At 43.5% G+C, this 23,200-nt stretch overlaps 1 protein-coding gene across 6 annotated transcripts in view; it reads right to left on the bottom strand.

Annotated features, from left to right (window-relative positions):
* Positions 1-23,200, bottom strand: part of ATP6V0A1 (ATPase H+ transporting V0 subunit a1) — a 107,096-nt gene that overhangs the window by 74,630 nt on the left and 9,266 nt on the right. For all 6 annotated transcript variants that reach the window (XM_040437975.1, XM_040437973.1, XM_040437976.1 and 3 more), the window contains exons 2-3: positions 19,283-19,434; positions 770-848 (exon numbers count right to left, since the gene is read on the bottom strand). In XM_040437975.1, the coding sequence (XP_040293909.1) occupies positions 770-848; positions 19,283-19,399 (196 nt within the window). In that variant the 5' untranslated portion in view covers positions 19,400-19,434. The remainder of the gene's footprint in view (positions 1-769; positions 849-19,282; positions 19,435-23,200) is intronic.

Genomic DNA, 23,200 nt, shown 5'->3' with positions numbered 1-23,200 from the left:
TCCGTTCAAAACAGATCCGTTTGTATTATCTTTAACATAGCCAAAATGGATCCGTCTTGAACACCATTGAAAGTCACTGGGGGACCGATCCGTTTTCTATTGTGTCAGTGAAAACGGATCCGTCCCCATTGACTTACATTGTGTGTCAGAACAGATCCGTTTGGCTCAGTTTGGTCAGACGGACACCAAAACGCTGCAAGCAGCGTTCTGGTGTCCGCCTCAAAAGCGGAATGGAGGCGGAACGGAGCAAAACTGATGCATTCTGAGCGGATCCTTATCCATTCAGAATGCATTAAGGGCAAAACTGGTCCATTTTGGACCGCTTGTGAGATCCCTGAACGGATCTCACAAACGAAAACCAAAACGCCAGTGTGAAAGTAGCCTAAGGGAACCCAGCATTTTCATGATGCAAAGGATCTTTAGAAAATATACATGGCTTTATTGCTTCAAAAAAAATCCTCAAATGACAGTATTTGTCAAAGAGGTCTATAGCGGTGTTATCTGAGCCTGTGCCTTTCTGGTGGCCATAGAAATTTGATGCATGTGTATGTAGATGATACAACTGCAGATGCTGGGGAAAAGAAGGGTCAGGCCTGTTTGATTCCAATATATCCAATGATCTTTTTGTCAAGATAGGTAATCCGCCACCAGTAGTGTCTAGCAGTGGCTTCCCTTCTTTGGAAGCAATGTACGGCCGTCTTTAGAAAAATGCTTATGCTCAATCAAATCAAGGAGGCACCCAGGAAGTGAAAACAAAGGATAAACATACGCAGTTTACGGTCCATCTCCTCACATCTTCTGACCTCATTGACAAACTTTCTTTGGAAAACATTAATATCAGGATTTAACTGGAAAAAACAAAGACAAAAAATAATTAGAGATTGAGGGATGCAAATAGTGATATACATACACTGTGTCCATATACACTATGGGGGTCATTTACTAACCAGAAATATGCCCATATTGGGTGTATTTCTGGCGCAGATTGCAACTTTTCCCCGCTCACGCCAAGTCTAAAAAAGGGGGCGTGGAAGGGGACAGGACGGTTAGGAAGCGAGTTCTGGCTTCTAAAACATTGGTCTTAATAAATGACCCCCTATATATCTAGAACACTTCTCTTATCCTCTTTAAAATCAATGGAAATCTAAACTCCAGTCACTCCACTAATGGGATTTCGGAGCACTGTACTCGGCTATCTCCAGAACTCCCATAGAAATGAATGGAGCGACTGCGCACATGTGCGACTGGCCACTCCGGTCATTTTAGGGGAGCAGAAGGGGGTGCGGGGGCCCCATTCTCATGATCGCCGAGGGTCCCAGTGGTAGAGTCCCCAACAATCTGATAATTATCCCATATCCTGTGAATAGAGGATAACTTTTCCCTAAGGGCTGTTTCACACGAGCGAGTCCATTGCGGGAATGACCCTCCGTGTGTGTGTGATCCTCTGCTCTGGACTTGCAGTAGCGCACGGAATTATCATGATTTATAATGCTATGTGCCTCGGCTTGACCTTATTTCTACAGAATCATACTGACAGCTTTATGTCACTATGATTCTGTAGAAAAAAGGCCATGCAGAGACACATAGCATTATAAATCATGATAATTCCGTGCGCTCCTGCAAGTCCAGAGTGACACTCACACACGAAGCGTGATTCCCACAATGGACTCGCTCGTGTGAAACAGCCCTAATGGAATACCCATTTAAACACGGTGGATCCCTTCTTAAAGGGGTGTTCCAGGATTTTAATATTGAAACATCTGCATTCAGTCATTAACACTCTAAGGACTGGCCAATTTTTGTTTTTTCCTTTCTGTCTCTCAAGACCCATAACTTTTTTGTTCACATAACCAGGACAAGTTGTACTCTTAGGCTGGGTTCACACGGGCGTCACGTTTTGGCTCAGGATGCGTCCCGGGTGCATTGCCGCAAACCCACGCGAGTAGGTACCCAATTGTGATTGCGTTTCGTAGTTCAGTTTTTATCGCGCGGGTGCAATGCGTTTTGCACGCGCGTGATAAAAATTTTTATGTGGTACCCAGACCCGAACTTCTTCACTGAAGTTCAGGTTTGGGTTCGGTGTTGTGTAGATGTAATTATTTTCCCTTATAACATAGTTAAAAGGGAAAATAATAGCATTCTTTATTACAGAATGCTTAGTACAAGGTCAATTGAGGGTTAAAAATAATTAAATATAAAATTTAACTCACCTCCTCCAATTGATCGCGTAGCTGCCCGTCTCCTGTTCTTTCTTCAGGACCTGTCAAAGGACCTGTGGTGACGTCACTGAGCTCATCACATGGTCCAATGACATGGTCATTCACCACGGTGATGGACCATGTGATGGGACCATGTGATGTGACGTCACCACAGGTCTTTTAGCCGTCAGCTCATGATTAAAGAAGTTAGGGCTCTTTCACACTTGCGTTGTTGTGTTCCGGCATAGAGTTCCGTCGTCGGGGCTCTATGCCGGAAGAATCCTGATCAGGATTATCCCAATGCATTCTGAATGGAGAGAAATCCGTTCAGGATGCATCAGGATGTCTTCAGTTCCGGACCGGAACGTTTTTTGGCCGGAGAAAATACTGCAGCATGCTGCGCTTTTTGCTCCGGCCAAAAATCCTAAACACTTGCCGCAAGGCCGGATCCGGAATTAATGCCCATTGAAAGGCATTAATCCGGATCCGGCCTTAAGCTAAACGTCGTTTCGGCGCATTGCCGGATCCGACGTTTAGCTTTTTCTGAATGGTTACCATGGCTGCAAGGACGCTAAAGTCCTGGCAGCCATGGTAAAGTGTAGTGGGGAGCGGGGGAGCAGTAAACCTACCGTCCGTGCGGCTCCCCGGGCGCTCCAGAGTGACGTCAGTGCGCCCCACGCGCATGGGTGACGTGATCACATGGTTTACGTCATCCATGCGCATGGGGCGCTCTGACGTCATTCTGGAGCGCCCCGGGAGCCGCACGGACTGTAAGTATACTGCTCCCCCGCTCCCCACTACTACTATGGCAACCAGGACTTTAATAGCGTCCTGGCTGCCATAGTAACACTGAACGCATTTTGAAGACGGATCCGTCTTCAAATGCTTTCAGTTCACTTGCGTTGTTACGGATCCGGCGGGCACCTCCGGCAAATGGAGTGCACGACGGATCCGGACAACGCAAGTGTGAAAGAGCCCTAAGAAGAGATCAGCAACTACGCAATCAAGAGGAGGAGGCGAGTTAATTTTTATTTATTTTTTTAACCCTCAATTGACCTTCTACTAAGCATTCTGTATTAAAGAAAACTATTATTTTCCCTTATAACTATGTTATAAGGGAAAAAAAAAACAGTGAATAGACTGTCATCTTAGCAACCATGCGTGAAAATCTCACCACATCCGCATTCACTTCTATGGGGCTTGCGTTGCGTGATAAACGCACAGAGGAGCATGCTGCGATTTTCACGCAACGCACAAGTGATGCGTGAAAATCACTGCTCATGTGCACAGCCCCATAGAAGTGAATGGGTCCGGATTCAGTGCGGGTGCAATGCGTTCACCTCAGGCATTGCACCCGCGTGGAAATCTCGCCCGTGTGAACTCAGCCTTAAGTGGCACCATTTAATTAACCCCTTCAACCCCGGGACTGTTTTCACCTTCCTGCCCAGGACATTTTTTGCAAATCTGACATGTGTCACTTTATGTGGGAATAGCTTTGGAACACTTTTACTTATCCAAGCCATTCTAAGACTGTTTTCTCGTGACACATTGTACTTCATGATAGTCATAAACTTGAGTCAATATATTTCACCTTTATTAGTGAAAAAATCCCAATTTTACCAAAAATTTTGAAAAAATTCCCAAATATTCAAATTTCAATTTCTCTACTTTTATAATAGATAGTGATACCTCATATAATCGTTATTACTTTACATTTCCCATATGTCTATCTCACGTTTGGATCATTTTCAAAATGAAATTTAAATTTTTTGGGGACGTTAGAAGGTTTGGAAGCAAATCTTGAAATTTTTTAGAAAATTTCCAAAACCCACTTTTTAAGGAACAATTCAGGTCTGAAGTCACTATGTGAGGCTTACATAATAGAAACCACCCAAAAATGACCCCATTTTAGAAACTACACCCCTCAAGGTATACATGGATGATACTTGACTACAAGTGGAATCCGTGGTTGTTTCAAAGGTTTATCCTGCTGTATTTCCTCAACTCTGTTCCTTTGTTGCTGTAGTCAAGTATCATCCATGGACCCAGAGATTGAGAGGGATAATAAACAAACACTGGCATGTGGTATCAAAATCCTACCCACAAGTGGTGGAATTTAGACAACCACCCATGATGTGTTTTAAAAGAGCTAGCAACATACGTGACAGGATAGTACGGGCAGATATTGGCAGCAATAGAACTGGACCTATACAGAGAGTATTAGCTACCCCCAAAATGGGAACTTTTCCCTGTTTAAATTGTGTACACTGTAATCAAGGGTACACATTTCACACACCCACAATCGGGTGAACGTATACCTATCAAAGGCTTTTTTACATGCGATAGCCGCTTCTTTGTGTACATTTTGAAGTGCCCTTGTGGCCTGTTGTACGTGGGAGAAACTTCCACAAGGATGAAAAATAGATTAAGCAATCACAAATCTACCAATAGAAAGCAAAATGTATTATTTCCTGTACCATTTCACTTTCACGAACATAGACACACTGTGGCACAGCTGTGTTATCAGATTATTGAAAGTGTACCCCTCCCACGTCGAGGTGGAGATAGAAATAAATGATTGCTTCAAAGGGAGGCTTATTGGATACACCGACTACAAACGATTGAGCCCCGCGGACTCAATCGTGAATACAACATACAAAGCTTCCTTTAATAGATTACCTTACTAAAAACACAAAAAAATACAACTCTCCTTTTTTTCTTGATAAAAATCCCCCAAAAACATTTTTTTCTTATATTTTATATAGCGGACCTAAGAAAAGGAGAACACAAATAAGGAAGGAAACACTAATATAGATTGAATCCAAAGAAATGCTACTACAAAGCGTGTTTTCATTTTGTTCATATGTTTTGATTTAACACTGATTGGTGGGAGTGGTTTTCTGTGTGATGTCATTTCCCTGTGTTTGGGCGGTCTATTTAAACATGAAATGTTTCTTGTATAATGATAAGTCTGATGAAACGTGTCACTTATTCCCTGTATATGTGACTGAATAAATACAAGATTGATCTACAGCGAGTGTCGGTCTTTTCTGCAATAATATATATTATATATATATATATATATATATATATATATATATATATATATATATATATATATATATATATACACACATACACACACACACACACACACACACACACACACACACACACATATACACACACCCACACCATCCCCCCACACCAATAAGGCTCCTAATTAGAAACAGGTGAAGGGGGAGGCACAAAACAGCATGATTTAAAATCACATGCAATACTAGAAACATTTTATATAAATATATGTGCTTCATTTCACCTCAAAAATACATATACGTAAAGTCAATATCGTTAAGCAACACAATGCACTGGCGCAACACAGGGATAGATTTACATAAATATAGCATGCTATTAATATTGCAGAATAAGGTCACATCTTCTATTTAAACCCTGTGGATAACGAGTGGCTAACTGGATAACTTTTTACTTTGGCAATTGAAGCTGGACTTTTTCAAGTTTGTTGGATCCGTCATTGTCAGCACTTTCCAGGGGCTGCGTCTGTGCTCATTGCAAAGGAACGCAGGTGAGAGCTGCTAACACACCTGTTTTTGCAATGATATTTTAGTGTATCCATAGTCTGAGAGTGATAGCTTTTTTTATTTTTTGACCTATTCTCTTAGGTAGGGTCTCATTTTTTGCGGGATGAGGCGACAGTCTGATTGGTACTATTTTGGGGGCATACGCCTTTTTGATCACTTGCTGTTGCAATTTTTGTGATGTAATGTGACAAAAATGTCATTTTTTTTACACAGTTTTATTTATTTTATTTTTTACGGTGTTCATCTGAGGGGTTAGGTCATGTGATAATTTTATAAAAGCTGGCCGTTTTTTTTATACTATGAGTATTTGTCTAATTTAAAAAAAAAAAAAAAAATGCAGATTTTTATTCATTCCACCTTCCAAAAAAGCTCAAAAATGATCAGTCACATGTACCTCAAAATGTTATTGAAGGGGTTGTTCACCTCTCATTAAGTGATGGTCTATTCTAGCTGAAGTTAATGGCAGCAGCGCAGTGATGATCTCAGTCCACTACGTACAAGATGGAGCTGTCTGGCTACAGAGATATTACCAAACAGCTAGGGCTGAAATGATTACTCAATTGAATAGAGTAATTCGAAACAAAAAAATCCTCAATGCAAATTTTTTGCAACGAAGATTCGTTTGTGTCACGTGACCACGGAGCGGAAGTAAAGTGCTTGCTATTACTCCCACTCCGTGGTGTCCCGCTGACCCGCAATACTCACCTTTCCAGCAGGGGGCCTCCGGACACTCTACAGCACATCCATAATCCCTCACTGCACTGACCTCCTAACGTACGCACACCGTGACCGGACGCGCTGTGTGACGTCAGACACAGAGCAGCACGGATGGATGGAGTGTCAGCAGCACCCCTGCTGGAAAAGTAAGTTGGTGCGGGTACGGCGGGGTCCCAGAGTGGCAAGCATCATAGCAACCAATGACGCTGTGCACTCCGGGTGTCAGGAGGAGCGGGGAGGAAGAGAGCTGCTGGCACAAAGGGGGGTGGGGGAGCACTGACGGCACAAGGGGGGTGGGGGAGCACTGATGGCTCTGTGGGATAGTGGAGCCGATGGCACTGGGGGGGGGGGAACTGCAGCACTTGGGCTGATCACACAGGGGGGAACAAAGGGTGTTGGATACTGATGGCAGGGGGTCTGATAAGGAAAACAGTCCTTAATTCATTTTTTCTTATTAGAATACTCAATTAGGCTACTTTCACACTAGCGTTCGGAACGGATCCGTCTGATGTTTCATCAGACGGATCCGCTCCTATAATGCAGACGTTTGTATCCGTTCAGAACGGATCCGTCTGCATTATAACTTAGAAAATTTTTAAGTGTGAAAGTAGCCTGAACGGATCCGTTCAGACTTTACATTGAAAGTCAATGGGGGCGGATCCGTTTGAAGATTGAGCCATATAGTGTCATCTTCAAGCGGATCCGTCCCCATTGACTTACATTGTAAGTCTGGACGGATCCGCTCGCCTCCGCACGGCCAGGCGGACACCCGAACGCTGCAAGCAGCGTTCAGGTGTCCGCTCACTGAGCGGAGCGGAGGCTGAGCGCTGGCAGGCGGATGCATTCTGATCGGATCCGCCTCCATTGAGAATGCATCAGGGCTGGACGGCTGCGTTCAGGACCGCTCGTGAGCCCCTTCAAACGGAGCTCACGAGCGGACACCTGAACGCAGGTGTGAAAGTAGCCTTAATTGTAAAAATAAATCGATAGAATACTCGATTTCTAAAAAAATTGTTTACTGCAGCCCTACAAACAGCTGATCGGCAGGGGGGCGGGATGTTAGATCCCCTCCAAACAGCTAATGGCGACCTATCCCGGTGAAAACCCCTTTAATGAAAGCTACAAGTCATCCAAAATAAAAACACAAGCGCACACAGAGCTCTGCCAATGGAAAAGTAAAAGTGTTTTTATTGTACAAAAGCAGAAAAAAGCATAATTATATTAAAAGACATAATAGCACATTAGAGCCTGATGGGCTGGACTGCCTGTCTTTCAAGTAAGGCTACTTTCACACTGGCGTTTCTGGGTCCACTTGTGAGATCCGTTTCAGGGCTCCCACAAGCGGCCCAAAACGAATCAGTTCGGTCCCAATGCATTCTGAATGGATAAGGATCCGTTCAGAATGCATTCATTTGGCTGCGTTTGAGGCTGAGAATAAAATGCAGCTTGCAGCGTTTTCGTGTCCACCTGACGATGCGGAGCCTAAAGGATCCGTCCTGACTTACAATGTAAGTCAAGGGGGACTGACACAATATGGTGCAATTGAAAACGGATCCGTCCCCCATTCACTTTCAATGCAAGTCGAGATGGATCTGTTTTGACTTAGACTTTTTTTTTTATGAATAATGCAAACGAATCCGTTATGAACGGATACAAGTGTTTGCATTATTGGTGCGGATCAGTCTGTGCAGATACAAGACGGATCCGCACCGAACACCAGTGTGAAAGTAGCCTAAGTACAACTCCAATAACATACATATATTCAGACAGGTTGTCCTGATGATACCAAGCAAAATACAGTAAGGCTACTTTCACAGTAGCGTTTTTGCTGGATCCGGCAATACTGATAATACAACCATCTGCATCCGTTATGAACGGATCCGGTTGTATTATCTTTACCATTGCCAAGACTGATCCGTCATAAACTCCACTGAAAGTCAATTGGGGACGGATCAGTTTTCTATTGTGGCAGAGATCAGTCCCCATTGACGGTCATGCCAGATCCATCTTGCTCCGCATCCCAGGACGACATGACATGTTGCGGTTTGCTCTCCAGTATGGAAACGCAACTGAATGCATTTTGGAGCATTCCATTCCGTTTTGTCCCCATTGACGATGAATGGGGACAAAACTGAAGCGTTTTTTTTCGGCATTGAGCCCCTATGACGGAACTCAATACCGGAAAACTTAAACGCCAGTGTGAAAGTATCCTAACAGGAAACAGTTTCCCTTTGTCATTTCCTGATATTGTCTATTCTGAAGAACTCCGCAGACAATTCTCCTTCCTTAGAAGTGCTGAGAACCAGGAACAGATCTCACTACATTTTAGTCAAAGTGGTTGGCAATGTGACTTATGTCAGACTGGAGAAGGAGTGACCAATAACTAAAGATTATTCATTGTGTAAGGAGAAAACACCTTTCATTTTAACACAGTCTGCTTCAATATCTCACCATTCCCCAGCTGCCTGCTTGTAGTCACTGAACAAAAATGACCAATAATACTGGTGGTGCCACTCCTTGGTAATTCAGCGCCCTAAAAACCATGTACAGACCATGGGTGGTGGTTTATCAAAACTGGTGTAAAGCAAAACAGGCTTAGTTGCCCATGGCAACCAATCAGATTACACCTTTTATTTCTTAGAGCTTCTTTGGAAAATGAAAGGTGGAATCTGATTGGTTTCTATGGGCAACTAAGCCAGTTTTCTTTTATATCAGTTTTGATAAATCTCCCCCCATGTATTTCCAAGCGCTAAAAACCTAAGGCTACTTTCACACTTGCAGCAGAGTGATCCGGCAAGCAGTTCAGTCGTCGGAACTGCCTGCCGGATCCGCCGATCTGGATGTGACTAAAAGCATTTGTGAGACGGATCCGGATGCGGATCCGTCTCACAAATGCATTGCAAGAACGGATCAGTCTCTCCGCTTGTCATGCAGACAGACGGATCCGTCTTGTATCTTTTTTCAAATGTTTTACCGGTCTGTGCATGCGCAGACTGGAAGGACGGATCCGGCATTCCGGTATTTTGAATGCCGGATCCGGCACTAGTACATTCCTATAGGGAAAAATGCCGTCCCGGCATTCAGGCAAGTCTTTAGCATGCTACGGTTTTATCTTTTGCCTGATCAGTCAAAATGACTGAACGGAAGACATCCTTATGCATTCTGAACGGATTACTCTCCATTCACAATGCATGGGGATATACCTGATCAGTTCTTTTCCGGTATAGAGCCCCTGTGACGGAACTCTATGCCGGAAAAGAAAAACGCTAGTGTGAAAAGAACCTTAGGCTGGTTTCACATCACCGTATCTTTTTCCGTTCTTCAGATCCGTCAGAAGAACAGAAAAAAAAAAAATATGTTGCATCTGTTATGCACATTTGGTATCCGTTTGAGCTATTTCAGTCTGAGATTTGTTTTTTAAGACAGAAAAAAAGTACTGCATGGAAGACTTTTTTTCCGTCTGAAAAAAAAAACAGGATCTCAGATGGAAATGGTTAAGGCTACTTTCACACTTGTGCTTTTGTGCTTCTATTTTCCGGTATTGAGATCCGTCATAGGGTCTCAATACCGGAAAAAAACGCTTCCGTTTTGTTCCTATTCATTGTCAATGGGGACAAGTCGTAACTGAACATAACGGAATGCTCCAAAATGCATTCCGTTCCCATACTGGAGAGCAAACCACAGCATCTCTGACACAATAGAAAACTGATTCGTTCCCATTGATGGAGTTCATGACGGATCCGTCTTGGGTATGTTAAAGATAATACAACCGGATCCATTCATAACGGATGCAGATAGTTGTATTATTGTAACTGAAGTGTTTTTGCTGAACCCTGCCAGATCCAGCAAAAACGCTAGTGTGAAAGTAGCCTAAAACGAATGCCTAACCGATGCAACAGGATACATTATTTCTTTTTTTTTACAGGATCCTGTTGTTTTTTTGATCTTCTGACGGATGAGAACAACGGAAAAAGAAACGGTGATGTCAGGATGGATCCATCTTTCCCCGCACCCCAAACGGAACAGAATGCATTTCGGAGCATTTCGCTTTGTTCAGTTTTGTCCCCATTGACAATGAATGGGGACAAAACTGAAGCGTTTTCATCCGCTACTGAGATCCTATGATGGATCTTAATAGCGGGATTGAAAACGCTAATGTGAAAGTAGCCTTAGTAGCACAATTTTTCCCCTGCCCTATATTTTTGCTAAAATGTATCAGTGCAAGTAGCTGCTATCGGTTTGGTGCCGGAACCTTGTAGCTCAAAGAACATGGTCTTTTTTGTATACACAGCGAGGAACTAAAACTGAAAGTATTTTTCATCTATACCAAGACCAGACAACCCCGTTCATCTTGGTTAGATCTATCCATCGGTTGAGTCAAAAGGGGGAGATTTTTTGAAGACTGGCATACCCACAAGCCAGTCTTGATCTATCTCCACTGGCATGAGATGCACCTAATTTATTAAGAAGGAGAGGCCTTTTAATAAATTAGGCGCATCTCTACCCTGCCGTGCCCCACAAACTGCTATAACTTACACCAGTTTTGAAGCCCTTCTGCTAAGCTCCGCCCCTTTATGTGAGGTTTTTTTTTTACGCCACAATAGTGGTGATCACTGCAGAGCTTTGTTCCTTGACTTGGTTCTTCTTAGTTATACGAGATTAGGTCTATTTCAAACTGGCATTAATGGTTCTGGCGGGGGGGGAACAGCCTGCCAGATCTGCAACTACAGTGTGGTGCAGCTGTGCTATAATGGGGTGCGGCAGAGCAAATATGCCTCTGCCGGAACAGCCTGCCGAAACCATTAACGCCAGTGTGAAACAGTCCTTAGAAAAAAGGGTTTACTTTTTCCAAGGACTGTGACTGGTATTGCAATTCAACCCAATTCATAAAAAATTGGGCTGAGCTGCAAATACTAAACATAGCTCACAAACAAGGATAGTGCAGCAACTTATTTAAAATTATGTTCATTTTTAAAGGAGCACTCAAGCAGTTTGTTTGCCCATATAGGGGAGCATAAAGTATTATTAAATAATGTAGAAACTCTTGGGTATATGACTTCAGGAGAGATCACAATTTTTTTCCAGAAGAGTAAAAATACTTACCATTTTTGAGGACTACTTTTACCCGAGGAGAAGTACGAAAGTTGCCGTAATTCAAATACATAATACGCAGGTCTACATAACGTTAAAGGCTTGTTCACATTTGCGTTAAAGGCGCCTCAGTTACAGATTCTATCAAAAAGACCGAAAAATCCTTGCATTTCCAAACAGAAACGGAACGGACTCCATTATAGTCAATGGAGTCTGTTCAGCTCCCTTCCTGTCAGTTATGTGCCGATCTGGAACTTCCGTTATTTTTGTTGTTCTACTCCTCTAACAGAGTTGCGAACGCGCCTTAAGAGGTAGGTATTTATACAGGGGAACCATTACTAGTCTAAATAACATATCTCCTCCCTGTAAATCCCCCTGCAACATACAGTCCCATGTAAGTAACCCTCCCCTCCCTCTAGCCCCCTTCAACATACAGTCACATGTAAATAACATCACCCCCTCACTCCATGATAGGGTTAATAAGCCCCTTTGAGGAGTCAAAAGTGAAAGCACAGCAGGCTATAATAATATACAACATTAAAAAGTAACTACACTTTTTTGAAACTTTTGATATGTCATAGGGATATATCAAAAGTGTTGATCAGCGGGGGTTCCAACACTGATCTCTAGAAAGAGGAGTCAGAAGAGCTCAGTTGAGCACGGCTGATCCTCACTGCTGAGCGCAATACTGAAGACCGTCTCAATAGAAAGCCTATGGGACCGTCTTCACTCTCGCACACAGCTGTGGGGAGAAGCAGCGCTCGGCTAAGAGCTTCCGACTGCTCGTTCTAGAGATTAGAGGGGGTCTCAGGCGCTTGGACTCCCGATAATCAACACTTTAGATATGTCCCTATGATATATCAGAAGTTTCAAAAACTAAGGCCCACTGTAAACTAGGCGGTTGCTTACCCCGCCAGTGAAGATCGCGCACCTCTGCAGGACTCTCCCCCCCAACTTCAAAGCGGTGCGCTAAATGGTCCGGCAGCCTGCCCAAACGGACCAATAACTAAGCTCCTTGCTGTACAGACCTTTGTTATTGGTCATTTCATGAACCACTAACATCGCTGTGTTGCCTGTGCCATTCACAGAGTGCCCTGCACCCATGAATGGCTGGAAAAAGTCTGGCACTTATTGGTACACGTCAGAATTTTTTCAGGGAGTAAAATGGCCTGAAGTGGCTATGATGCTTGTACAGGTGTTATTGCGACCTCTGGACTTGTGTATACCTGTTTTAGTTAGTAGATTTGCCATTTATAGGTTGTCTGCCATCTTGTCTCGTTCCTCCCTACTGACATGGTGCCCCTAATGCAACTCACATTTTCCATTATCAGTGCTCCAGACTAAAAAAAAATTACATAGGAAAACTTAGGGGCCAAATAAAATGTTTAGTCGCTAAATTTAAATACATGTTGGTAAGGCTGATTAGTCAGCCTGCATTTGTGGGAGGGGCGGAGGCTCTTCAGATACGATCCACAGCCTCACCCACAGGCGTGGGTTCTCAGGTGCACAGCTGCCGCTGGGTGTGATTAGCAAACTAGCTTCTCTGGTGGTAGGATTCTTTCTTTGGAGCTTGTTATTTTGCTCTCTGCTACCGTAGCATGCACGCGCCATACTACGTAAGTAGGTTGGGCCGGGGCCGTCTCTCCAGGCCGGTCAGAACCGACTTTGCTAGCGAACGGGAGGCTTTGCCTCAGAATCCGCTACCTCAGGTTTGCTCGTTGGGGCTAAATACTTCTATTTCTTTTCAACTTTGTTTGTTGGTAATAGGAGTTAGTTCCTATAAATCTTACAAGTTTTACTTCGCTTTGTTCATCTCGTATGAAAAGTTACTTCAGCCGGTTTGCTGTAAAGGAAGAGTTAACCGGGCTGCACGTGACGTCATATTTGGAGATCGGACGCGGCTGTTATTGTTTAGGCCTCTTGCTGTAGCTGTTCCTTGCCACGTGTCTCCCCCCGCTACCACCATCTTTAGACTTCATGTATTTCACTGCTTCATGTACTTAAAAACCCTGCCGCACTTTCATGCTCTGCTGCTATCCTGAGCGGCATTTACACTTTCGGCTTTTATTTCATGTCTTATGCTGCATCTGCACGTCTTTACTGTCCTGCACTTTTCTACTCCTTGGTTCTTATTCACTCAGATTGGTCTCACATTCAAGCTGCGGTCACCTGATGGCTGTTACATCTCATTCCGTACCCAGCCGACAGTCTGATCCGTATTACACGCCTGTTTTTACATGTTGTATACTCGGCTTACAGCCATAGCTGCTACTGTTACTCCGTTTTCATGCTCTGGACGCACCACCCTGGTGTTCCCACCTTGCTCCACTCACAACCAGAGCTGCGTTCATGCGCCGACTGGTATACCATATTTGCTCTGCTCACTGTGAGAGCTGTGTTTACACGTCTGCTGTCACAACATGTTCATACTAGGCTTGTTCCAGAGCTGTATTCACTTTCACTGTTACATCATGTTTATGCTCCACTCACATTTAGAGCTGCTATTCTACCAGTTTCATTCTCGGCCACACCCAGAGGTGCATTCACACTACGCTGTCAAATCATTTTTTGCACTCCACCCTCAACCAGAGTTGCATTCATACGTCTATCGGTATATCAGGTTTACTCGACTCGCACCCAGAGCTGCGTTCACACGTCCTATGCTACTACAGGTTCTTTTCAGGCCCATTTCAAGAACTGCATTCATGTCGCTGTTACATCTATGTTATGCTCCGTTCACAACCAGAGCTGCTGTTATACCAAATTTCATGCTCTGCTTATACCCAGAGTTGTGTTCACACTTCTACTGCTACACCAGGTCGTATACCCCACTCACCAAAGCTGCTTTCCATGTCTGCTTGTCTGCTGTCACAACAAGTTAGTATTCCGTTCACATCCAAAGCTGCGTCCGCATGTCTGCTTTTACATCTTGTCCTATACTCCATTCACTACTAGAGCTGCGTTCACGTGTCTGCCTTTGCATCACGTCAATACTCTACTCACTTTCAGATTGCATTCATACGTCTGCTTTATAGCATGCTTTTCATGCGCTACCCATACTCAGAGCTGCGCCCATACCATGTTTTTTAGGCACCACTCACATCCAAAGCTCCAGTCACCCATTTGCTGTTACATCATGTGTTGTACTCTGCTTCCACTCAAAGCTGCATTCTCCTGTTCATTGCTACGTCATGGTTTTACTCAATCTCACCGGGGCAGTCTGCACCCACCGCTCTGGTTCTTTAATCCTGGTTCATATTCACTCAGACTGGTCTCCTTTTACTTCTGGTTCGTATTCACTCATATTGGTCTCCTGCCCCAGTTCACCAAACCATTCCTCAGCGGAGGTCAGTGGGCCAATAGGAGTAAGTTTCCTGCTATGTTTTCACAAGCTGTTCATTTGTTTGTCATGATAAGAGACTTCTCTTAGCGAACTTGCAATGCCTCAGGCTCTTGTTTTTCTTCCATCTCTGTTTCAATTTCATGTTTACGTTTTATGGTTCGCGGTGGTTAGTGTTTTATGTATGCACGTGCTTCGGATTATTAATGTCTATATTTTCAACGCCTGTTGGCAGTTATGTTCTTTAGGCCACCTTCTAGCCAATCCAATCATTCAAGTCTCTGCATATCTCATCAGGTCCGGCTTACGCTTCAATTACTTATCGTCACCGCAACGTCATCCCTCCGGCCTCGGGGGCCCTATGACTGATCCGGCCTCATGGCTCCGGGGGCCCCATGACCGTTTTTCATGTTTTGTTTTGTTTGTTAGGGGTACGACATGGTTGTAGGCTGGTTAGTGTCCCAGGTTTGCTGTTGGAGGGGGTCATGGTTATGCGAGTCCCCAAGGCATTCTGGTGCTGCATAAGTGGTTTAAAAAAAAAAAACATAAAAGGAGTGGCTCTTCACTTATAGGACCTCACGATTGGCATAGTCATTCGTAGTTCGCACGGCCATCTGATACTTTTTTCCGCCATAAGGGACTCGTACACATGGCTCTTGGCTTAGAGGATTTCACAATTGTAATCGACATTGGTAGGTCATACGGCCATCTGATACTATTTCCCATGGCACACCTTTCAGAAGTTTTCTTTTGTTCATTTATATTTTACAGATTAGTACTTGCAGTTCATTTCAGCCTCATTTCATCAAGAAGCTTTACCCCATGTCTTTGTCTTTCTAGGTTATCGAGTCCCGGTTGATTACTAAACCCGTCGGGTTAAGCCCCAATCTTTTCCCCAGCCGTCCTTAATTCTAAGGTTCGCATCCCGGCGGCTGCCTGGCCCCAAGGGCCCCTGGTGGTTGCTTCGGCCCCATGGCTTCAGGGGTCCGACCAATGGTTGTCTGTCCACCTGTGCAGCTATGCTTTTGGTTTTGAATGACTCACATCTTTACCTGCTTGCCAGCTTATGTTATTTAGGTTTCATTTTAGTTAATGTCCGTTATTATCTCCATTTTCTGTCACGTTTCCCTTCGTCTTTTCAGGTCATGCAGTTGAATTCATGTTTCTCTCCCTAGGGTTCTTTGGATATCTCTTAGCCGTAGTCATGACCACAAGTTGGTAAGGCTGATTAGTCAGCCTGCATTTGTGGGAGGGGCGGAGGCTCTTCATATACGAGCCACAGCCTCACTCACAGGCGTGGGTTCTCAGGTGCCCCACCCTTATCTTCTCATTGCCACTGGGTATGCCCACTTATAGGCCTACCCACGATCATGGCTTAGGGCACACAACAAGCCATTTAGTCAGGTTAGCTAAGACACGCCTAGCTGGGTTAGGTTGTTCCTGTTGTTTCTCTCCCTAGGGTTCTTCGGATATCTCCTGGCCGTAGCCATGACCACAAATGTAATTATGATATAAAAAAAAAATACCTCATTCACACGTCAGTGTTTCGGTCAGTGATTGTGAGCCAAAACCAGGATTGGAGCCTCCACAGACACAAGGTATAATGGAAGGATCTGCACCTGTTCTGTGTTTAGAGCCACACCTGGTTTTGGCTCAAAAATCACTGATGGAAATCACTGACTGAACACTGACTGTGTGAATAAGGCATTACTTTGTTTGTGCTTTGTCCCGCATCTCTCTCCTCCTTCTCATTCCATTTGGTCCTCTTACAGCTGAACTTAAAAACTTGAACTTTCATTACTGATAAAAACTATTTACATAGTTCAAAATTTAGGGTTTATTGGTCCCAATAAATAGATCCAAACCAGCATCTTACTCAGGGCTCAGGATTAAATGGCTCAAGTGAAGGGCCTTCTCCGCTAATTTGGATTAGATTCTCCAGTGTAGAAATATGAATTGATTGCATACTTTTGATTTTATTCTGTTTTGGGCAGATAAACCTTTGTTCACACTGGATTGAGTTCTACTTTTCAATAGTAGCATCCTAGGGTATACATATAATTTATTGATCAACTTTTATTAAAGCAGTTCTCTGGGCTTTTAATATTTATGACCTATCATGCTCGCTGCTGCTATGTCTATGGCAAAGCAGCAGCGTTCATGAAGAGACTTGGGAGGTGGCACTTGCACATTACGCATGCAGTCTCCTCATACAGCAGATTAGTGGGGGTGCCGGGTATCAGACCCCCGCCGATCTGATATTGATGACCTATCCTGAAGATAGGTCATCAATATTCAAAGCCCAGAGAACCCCTTTAACTCTTTCTTTGGGGAATAAAAAATAAAAAAACTTTCCACGCCGCCTACCATTACCTATCTGAACTTCCAGCACCGATGGGGGTCGCATAGAATTGTATTGATTTATGATGCTATGTAACCCTTACAGTTCTGGAATGTATTAGATGACACTGGCATAATGCTGTCAGTGTTATCCAATACATTCCAGAACTGTAAGGCCCCTTTCACACGGGCGAGTATTCCGTGCGGATGCGATGCGTGAGTTGAACGCATTGCACCCGCACTGAATACCGACCCATTCATTTCTGTGGGGCCGTTTACATGAGCGGTGAAAATCGCAGCATGCTCTATATTCTGCGTTTTTCACGCAACGCAGGCCTCATATAAGTGAATGGGGTTGCGTGAAAATCGCAAGCATCCGCAAGCAAGTGCGGATGCGGTGCGATTTTTCACGCACGGTTGCTAGGAGACGATCGGGATGGAGACCCGATCATTATTATTTTCCCTTATAACATGGTTATAAGGGAAAATAATAGCATTCTGAATACAGAATGCAAAGTAAACTAGCGCTGGAGGGGTTAAAAAATAAATAAATAATAATTTAACTCACCTTAGTCCACTTGATCGCGTAGTCCGGCATCTGCTTCTTTCTCCTTTGTTGACTAGGACCTGTGGTGAGCATTAATTACTGTAACAGGACCTTTGATGATGTCACTCCGGTCATCACATGGTACGTCACATGATCTTTTACCATGGTGAATCACCATGGAAGTGGTAGATCAGGTTTAGCCTGCTTCCATTGACACCTGTTTGTGATTGATGGGTTTCGCCTTGTCAGCGCTTACGAGCAGGAGGCAGGAGAGCAGGGTTGCCAACCTTCCAGAAATTCCTGGACAGTTTGTAAAAATAGGCAACTTTTTTACGGTGTTACAGTAATTAATGGCTGGTAAGTACTTGAGCAGGTTATTTTTATGGTAATTATTATTATTTCACAGTTTCCAGTTAATGCTGGTAATCCGTTCTTATCAATATATTGAGCTATAGACGTGTATTCCTTATTTTCTTTATTACTCATTATGGCTTTCCAATTTATCCTTAAAAGTGTTGTCTGTCTGTGATTGTTTGATAACTTGTCCAGTAAAAAAAGATTCTGGTTGGCAACCCTGCAGGAGAGAGCAGAGTGAAGCTATATCTTACGGCTCACGCAGGCGTCTGTAGCAGCAAAACGCGGATAACCACCATGTGCGCTCCGCGTTTTGCAGAGTGAAACGCCAGGCCCTCTATAGAACTGTCCTATCCTATAGGACATGTTCTATTTATTTTTTTTAAGATAAGGATGCGGACAGCACGCGGTGTGCTGTCCGCCTCTTTTTGCAAAATCTGTGGATTGGATGCAGACAAAAAACTTGTTCGTGTGCATGACCCCTAGCACACAGCACTGTCAGATGGAGGGACATACAAAGGAATGAGAAGGGTGGACCTAGTGGGAAGGGGAGGTGTCTGGGACGTACCAGAAGGAATTTGATAGATGCCGATTTAGGCTGGGACTACACGGCAGCCAGGATCACAGAGTTGCAGTGATCCCAAAGAAATGAATGTTGGATTTCTTGTGAATGGCGTGCCGATCCCATTCATTGCTATTGGGATCCCCACAACTCTGCGATCCTGGCCACGGCCAGTGTCGCCGTGTAGTCCTAGCCTCAATACTTTAGTTCACAGAAGTCAGCTACACAGGAGAGCAAGCTCCAGACTGGCACTCCAACTGGAATCACAGCTGCCAGAATGTAAATATGCACTAATGCAACGGATTACACTGCAAGAATACTGCTGGTGCGTTATCACTATATATGGGGGGAAATATTGCGGGAGTGCTTCTTTAACTTTTTCATCAGAGCCACTTATCTGTTGATCAGGTAATGGTCACTTGTAAAATACCTGGTATTTTTTTTTGTCACACAACGTGTCATCGTACAATTCAGAACCTAACATAACAAATCCCAGTAAATCACAGGCAGAAACCGAGCATTTTGTAAACTTACATCACGAAACTGTACTTTTCCCAGCTCTCCCAGTTCACTGACACAGCAGTAAGCGGCTTCAGACTGGAGAAAGAGCTGCGCCAATGTCATCTCTTCGCTGCGGAAGAGTTCCCCCATTTTGGTGGATTTGCTTGACGATTATCCTAATAAAACTAAACAGAGAAATAGGAAAGGTCAGAAATTTATAACTAGCAATACATATAATAGCCAGATGATCAACTCTGATTTAATGGTAACCAGTTCCATATATCTGAATGGGCTTGCTCCTGTGGCAAGAAAACTGATTTCTTCAAGCTCCCTTCAGATATATGGAAGAGATGAAAATATTTCTACAACTAATCCGCAATGTGTCTCGTTCAGGAGGAGCCAGCTCTTCCAATTATTACACTGGCAGCCAAGAAATCTACAAGACGCTGTACTGCGACCCACTGTGAGACCCAGGTTCTGAAGAAAGGAAGCATCAAACAAAACTCACTGGATATCTGAAGACCCTATAAATTCTGTCCTTCTAAAGAATGGACAACTGTGATCCAAGAAGAGAAGCCTCTTTATAGTGTAAATGAAGCCCCGCTGACATACACAAACATCTGGTCACATGAGTTATGAAATATTACACTGCTAGCACTGAATGAACCATCACATTCTCTCCATGTAGGACCCCAACTGAACATGAAACCCACCTCAAGCCACACCGAGGCTTTATTACTCAAAATAAATGGTTTAAGAAATGTACGTGGAAGACGGTAGAAATGTAAACCAATATTACAGATCCAGATCTCTCCCTCTATAAATATGTATCCAGGTAAATCTGCACTGTGCACTGGCAAGTAAGGCTAATTTTTACACATGCGTTCGGTGCGGATCCGTCTTGTATCTGCACAGACGGATCCGCACCAATAATGCAAACGCTTGTATTCGTTCAGAACGGATCCGTTTGCATTATTCTTAAAAAAAAAAAGTCTAAGTCAAAAAGGATCCGTCCTGACTTACATTAAAAGTCAATGGGGGACGGATCCATTTTCAATTGCACCATATTGTGCCAGTGAAAACGGATCCGTACCCATTGACTTATATTGTAAATCAGGACGGATCCGTTTGGCTCTGCATCGTCAGGCAGACACCAAAACACTCCAAGCAGCGTTTTGGTGTCCGCCTCCAGAGCAGAATGGAGACTGAACTGATGCATTCTGATCGGATCCTTATCCATTCAGAATGCATTGGGGCTGAATTGATCCGTTTTGGGCCGCTTGTGAGAGCCCTGAAACGGATCTCACAAGCGGACCCAGAAACGCCAGTGTGAAAGTAGCCTAACTTACTTTTTGTATCATACTGATTTCCAATCTGTAATAAACCTCGTACAGTAAAACATTCAGTGAGTAAATAATGCCAAGCTTTAAAAGGCAAATGGAAATTTCTGTGATGAAACTCTGCTCTCCATGCCCTGATTTTCAGGTTGACTTAGGGCTCATGCACACGAACATATTTTTGGTACGCATCCGACCTGCATTTTTTGCAGGTTGGATGCAGACCCATTCACTTCAGTGGGGCCGCAAAAGATTTGGACAGCACACCGTGTGCTGTCCACGTCTGTACGTCCGTTCTACGGCCTTGCAAAAAAAAATAGAACACGTCCTATTCTTTTCCGTTTTACGGACAAGGATAGGACAGTTCTATAGAGGACCGGATGCTCCGTTCCGCAAAATGCAGAAGGCACACTGTAGGTATCTGTGTTTTGAAGATCCGTAATTTGCGGACCACAAAAACTGCTATGGCCTAGTGCAGGAGCCCTTACTGTGATCCAATCTATAAAAGCACAGCTGTAGTGAAAAGCAAGGAGGTCAATGAATCTCTGATTAGAGGTGTCTCAAGACTACCTGAGACTCTCTTTAGATAATATACGGTAACCATGATCCCTAATCATAAGTGTGAGCAGCCAGCACTAAATGAAATAAAAGCAGATTCATGCTAACCATTTTTAACTCTTAACAACCAAGCCAGAAAATGCTTTATAACCAGACACTTTCAATTGGCATTGGCGTTTGCTTTTTTAAAATTTGTATTTATTATATTTTTACATTCATTTCTGGCACATGATACACTTCCCAAGAGGTCAATAAAAGATCTCTGGATCCAAAAGAACCCCCAGGGGGCATTCGACACAGGCAGAGCTGTTCAGGGTCTGCTAAGACCCTGGGCATGAAAAACCCAGCAATCACGTGATCAAGCACTGGAAAAGGCAGGAAGTGTAATAAACTGCTTCTATCTTCTCCTCGTGGGCCGAGGCTGGAGCAGGAGCTTTAATCACGACCTGGTTAACACACAATTTCCTAAAGGTGTTGTCTGATATGCAGTTTTTTAACCCCCTCTTGACATGCCCAGTACATGTATGGCACATGCCAGGTTTTAAAGATCTAGGAGTGCCTGCTGTTTTACAGGGCCCCATAGGAGCATAACGAATCTCAGCTTTTTGTAAAACAAAGAATTACACAATCATTGTACACTATAAGGCCTCATTCTCATTTCTGTGTCAGTTGCACATCCGCGAAAACAAAAAAATAATCTGTCAATGTTACATTCATGAGGATGTCCGTGAAGCATCTGTGTATTCGTTTTTGCCCTCTGCATGCCATCTGTATTCCATGGAAACTGCTCAGCTGAAATTTAATTTCCAGAGCATCTCCTATTAGTGGTCAGTGAAAAACGGACGTAACACAGACCCATAGACTATAATGGGCATGTTTGAACCACATCACGGACCTAAGCAGTGTATGTCTCAGATTTTTTTTTTCACGGACGTGGAAATTTTTTTTTTTTAAATACTGATGTGTGAACAGACACATTCAAATCAATTGGTGCGTGTGCTGTCCGTGGAAAATGCACACACCGTGGACAGCACACATCAGTGAAAATGGAAATGTTGACCACCATCATTCTAATTCTGTCTTGTTAAAATGCCCGCCTGTTTTTAAATGGAAACTATCAATGTATGCTGTTTGTACGATTTATATAGGGTTAATGTCTGCCTTAGGCTACATTCACACGTCAGTATTTTTCTATAATCCGATTTTCAGTCCGTTTTTTGCGGATCCGTTGTTCCTGAAAATGTTTCCGTATGTCATCCGTATGTCATCTGTTTTTTGCGGATCCGCAAAAAACGGAAACATGTATAAATTTCAATAAGCAAATAAAGTTGTTTGGATTTCTTTAAAAAAAAAAAAAATATATTAAAATGTAATTTCCAGGAACGGATTCCGTATAAAACGGATGACATACGTAATGACATCCGAATGTCTTCCGTTTTTTGCGGATCCATTGACTTTGTATTGTACCAGGATCCGATTTTTCAGGAAAAGAATAGGACATGTTTTATATTTAAACGGACATGCGGAACGGAACAACGGAAACGGACAGCACACATTGTGCTGTCCGTTTTTTTCCAGGACCCATTGAAAATGAATGGGTCCAGATCTGTTCCAGAAAAAACGGAACAGATCAGGAAAGAAAAAACGGACGTGTGAATAAGGCCTTATGGCGTTGGATTCTATTGTTCTGGTCCCCTCCTTTATAACCAGGACCATAAGCCATTTGGAAGTCCATAATTTACTTATGACTAGAGAGGCACGGACTATAGTCTGTGTAGTGGAATATGATTTGTCTATCAATGCAGGGGATACTCTCCTCTAATTTAGAATTCTGCCTATGACAGCATATTAGAGATTGTACCTCCCTTGTGATGAGGTAACAAGCACAGTGCTAATGGTTAAAAGTATACACCTCTTTCAATGACAGCTGTACAAATACTATATGGGACAAGCTGTTCTGAATACAATAGGAATGTTTATACTGCAGATCGCTTTAAGGATCAGTTGAGAACAATGTGACTACCGAAAATGGACATAGCAGAGCAAGTCCTTGCTC

This window comes from Bufo bufo, chromosome 6 (genome assembly GCF_905171765.1).
Source record: "Bufo bufo chromosome 6, aBufBuf1.1, whole genome shotgun sequence".
In the NCBI taxonomy this organism is placed as follows: Eukaryota; Metazoa; Chordata; class Amphibia; order Anura; family Bufonidae; genus Bufo; species Bufo bufo.
Note: the sequence above shows the minus strand (reverse complement) of the source record. Positions and strands in the feature narration are given on the sequence as shown.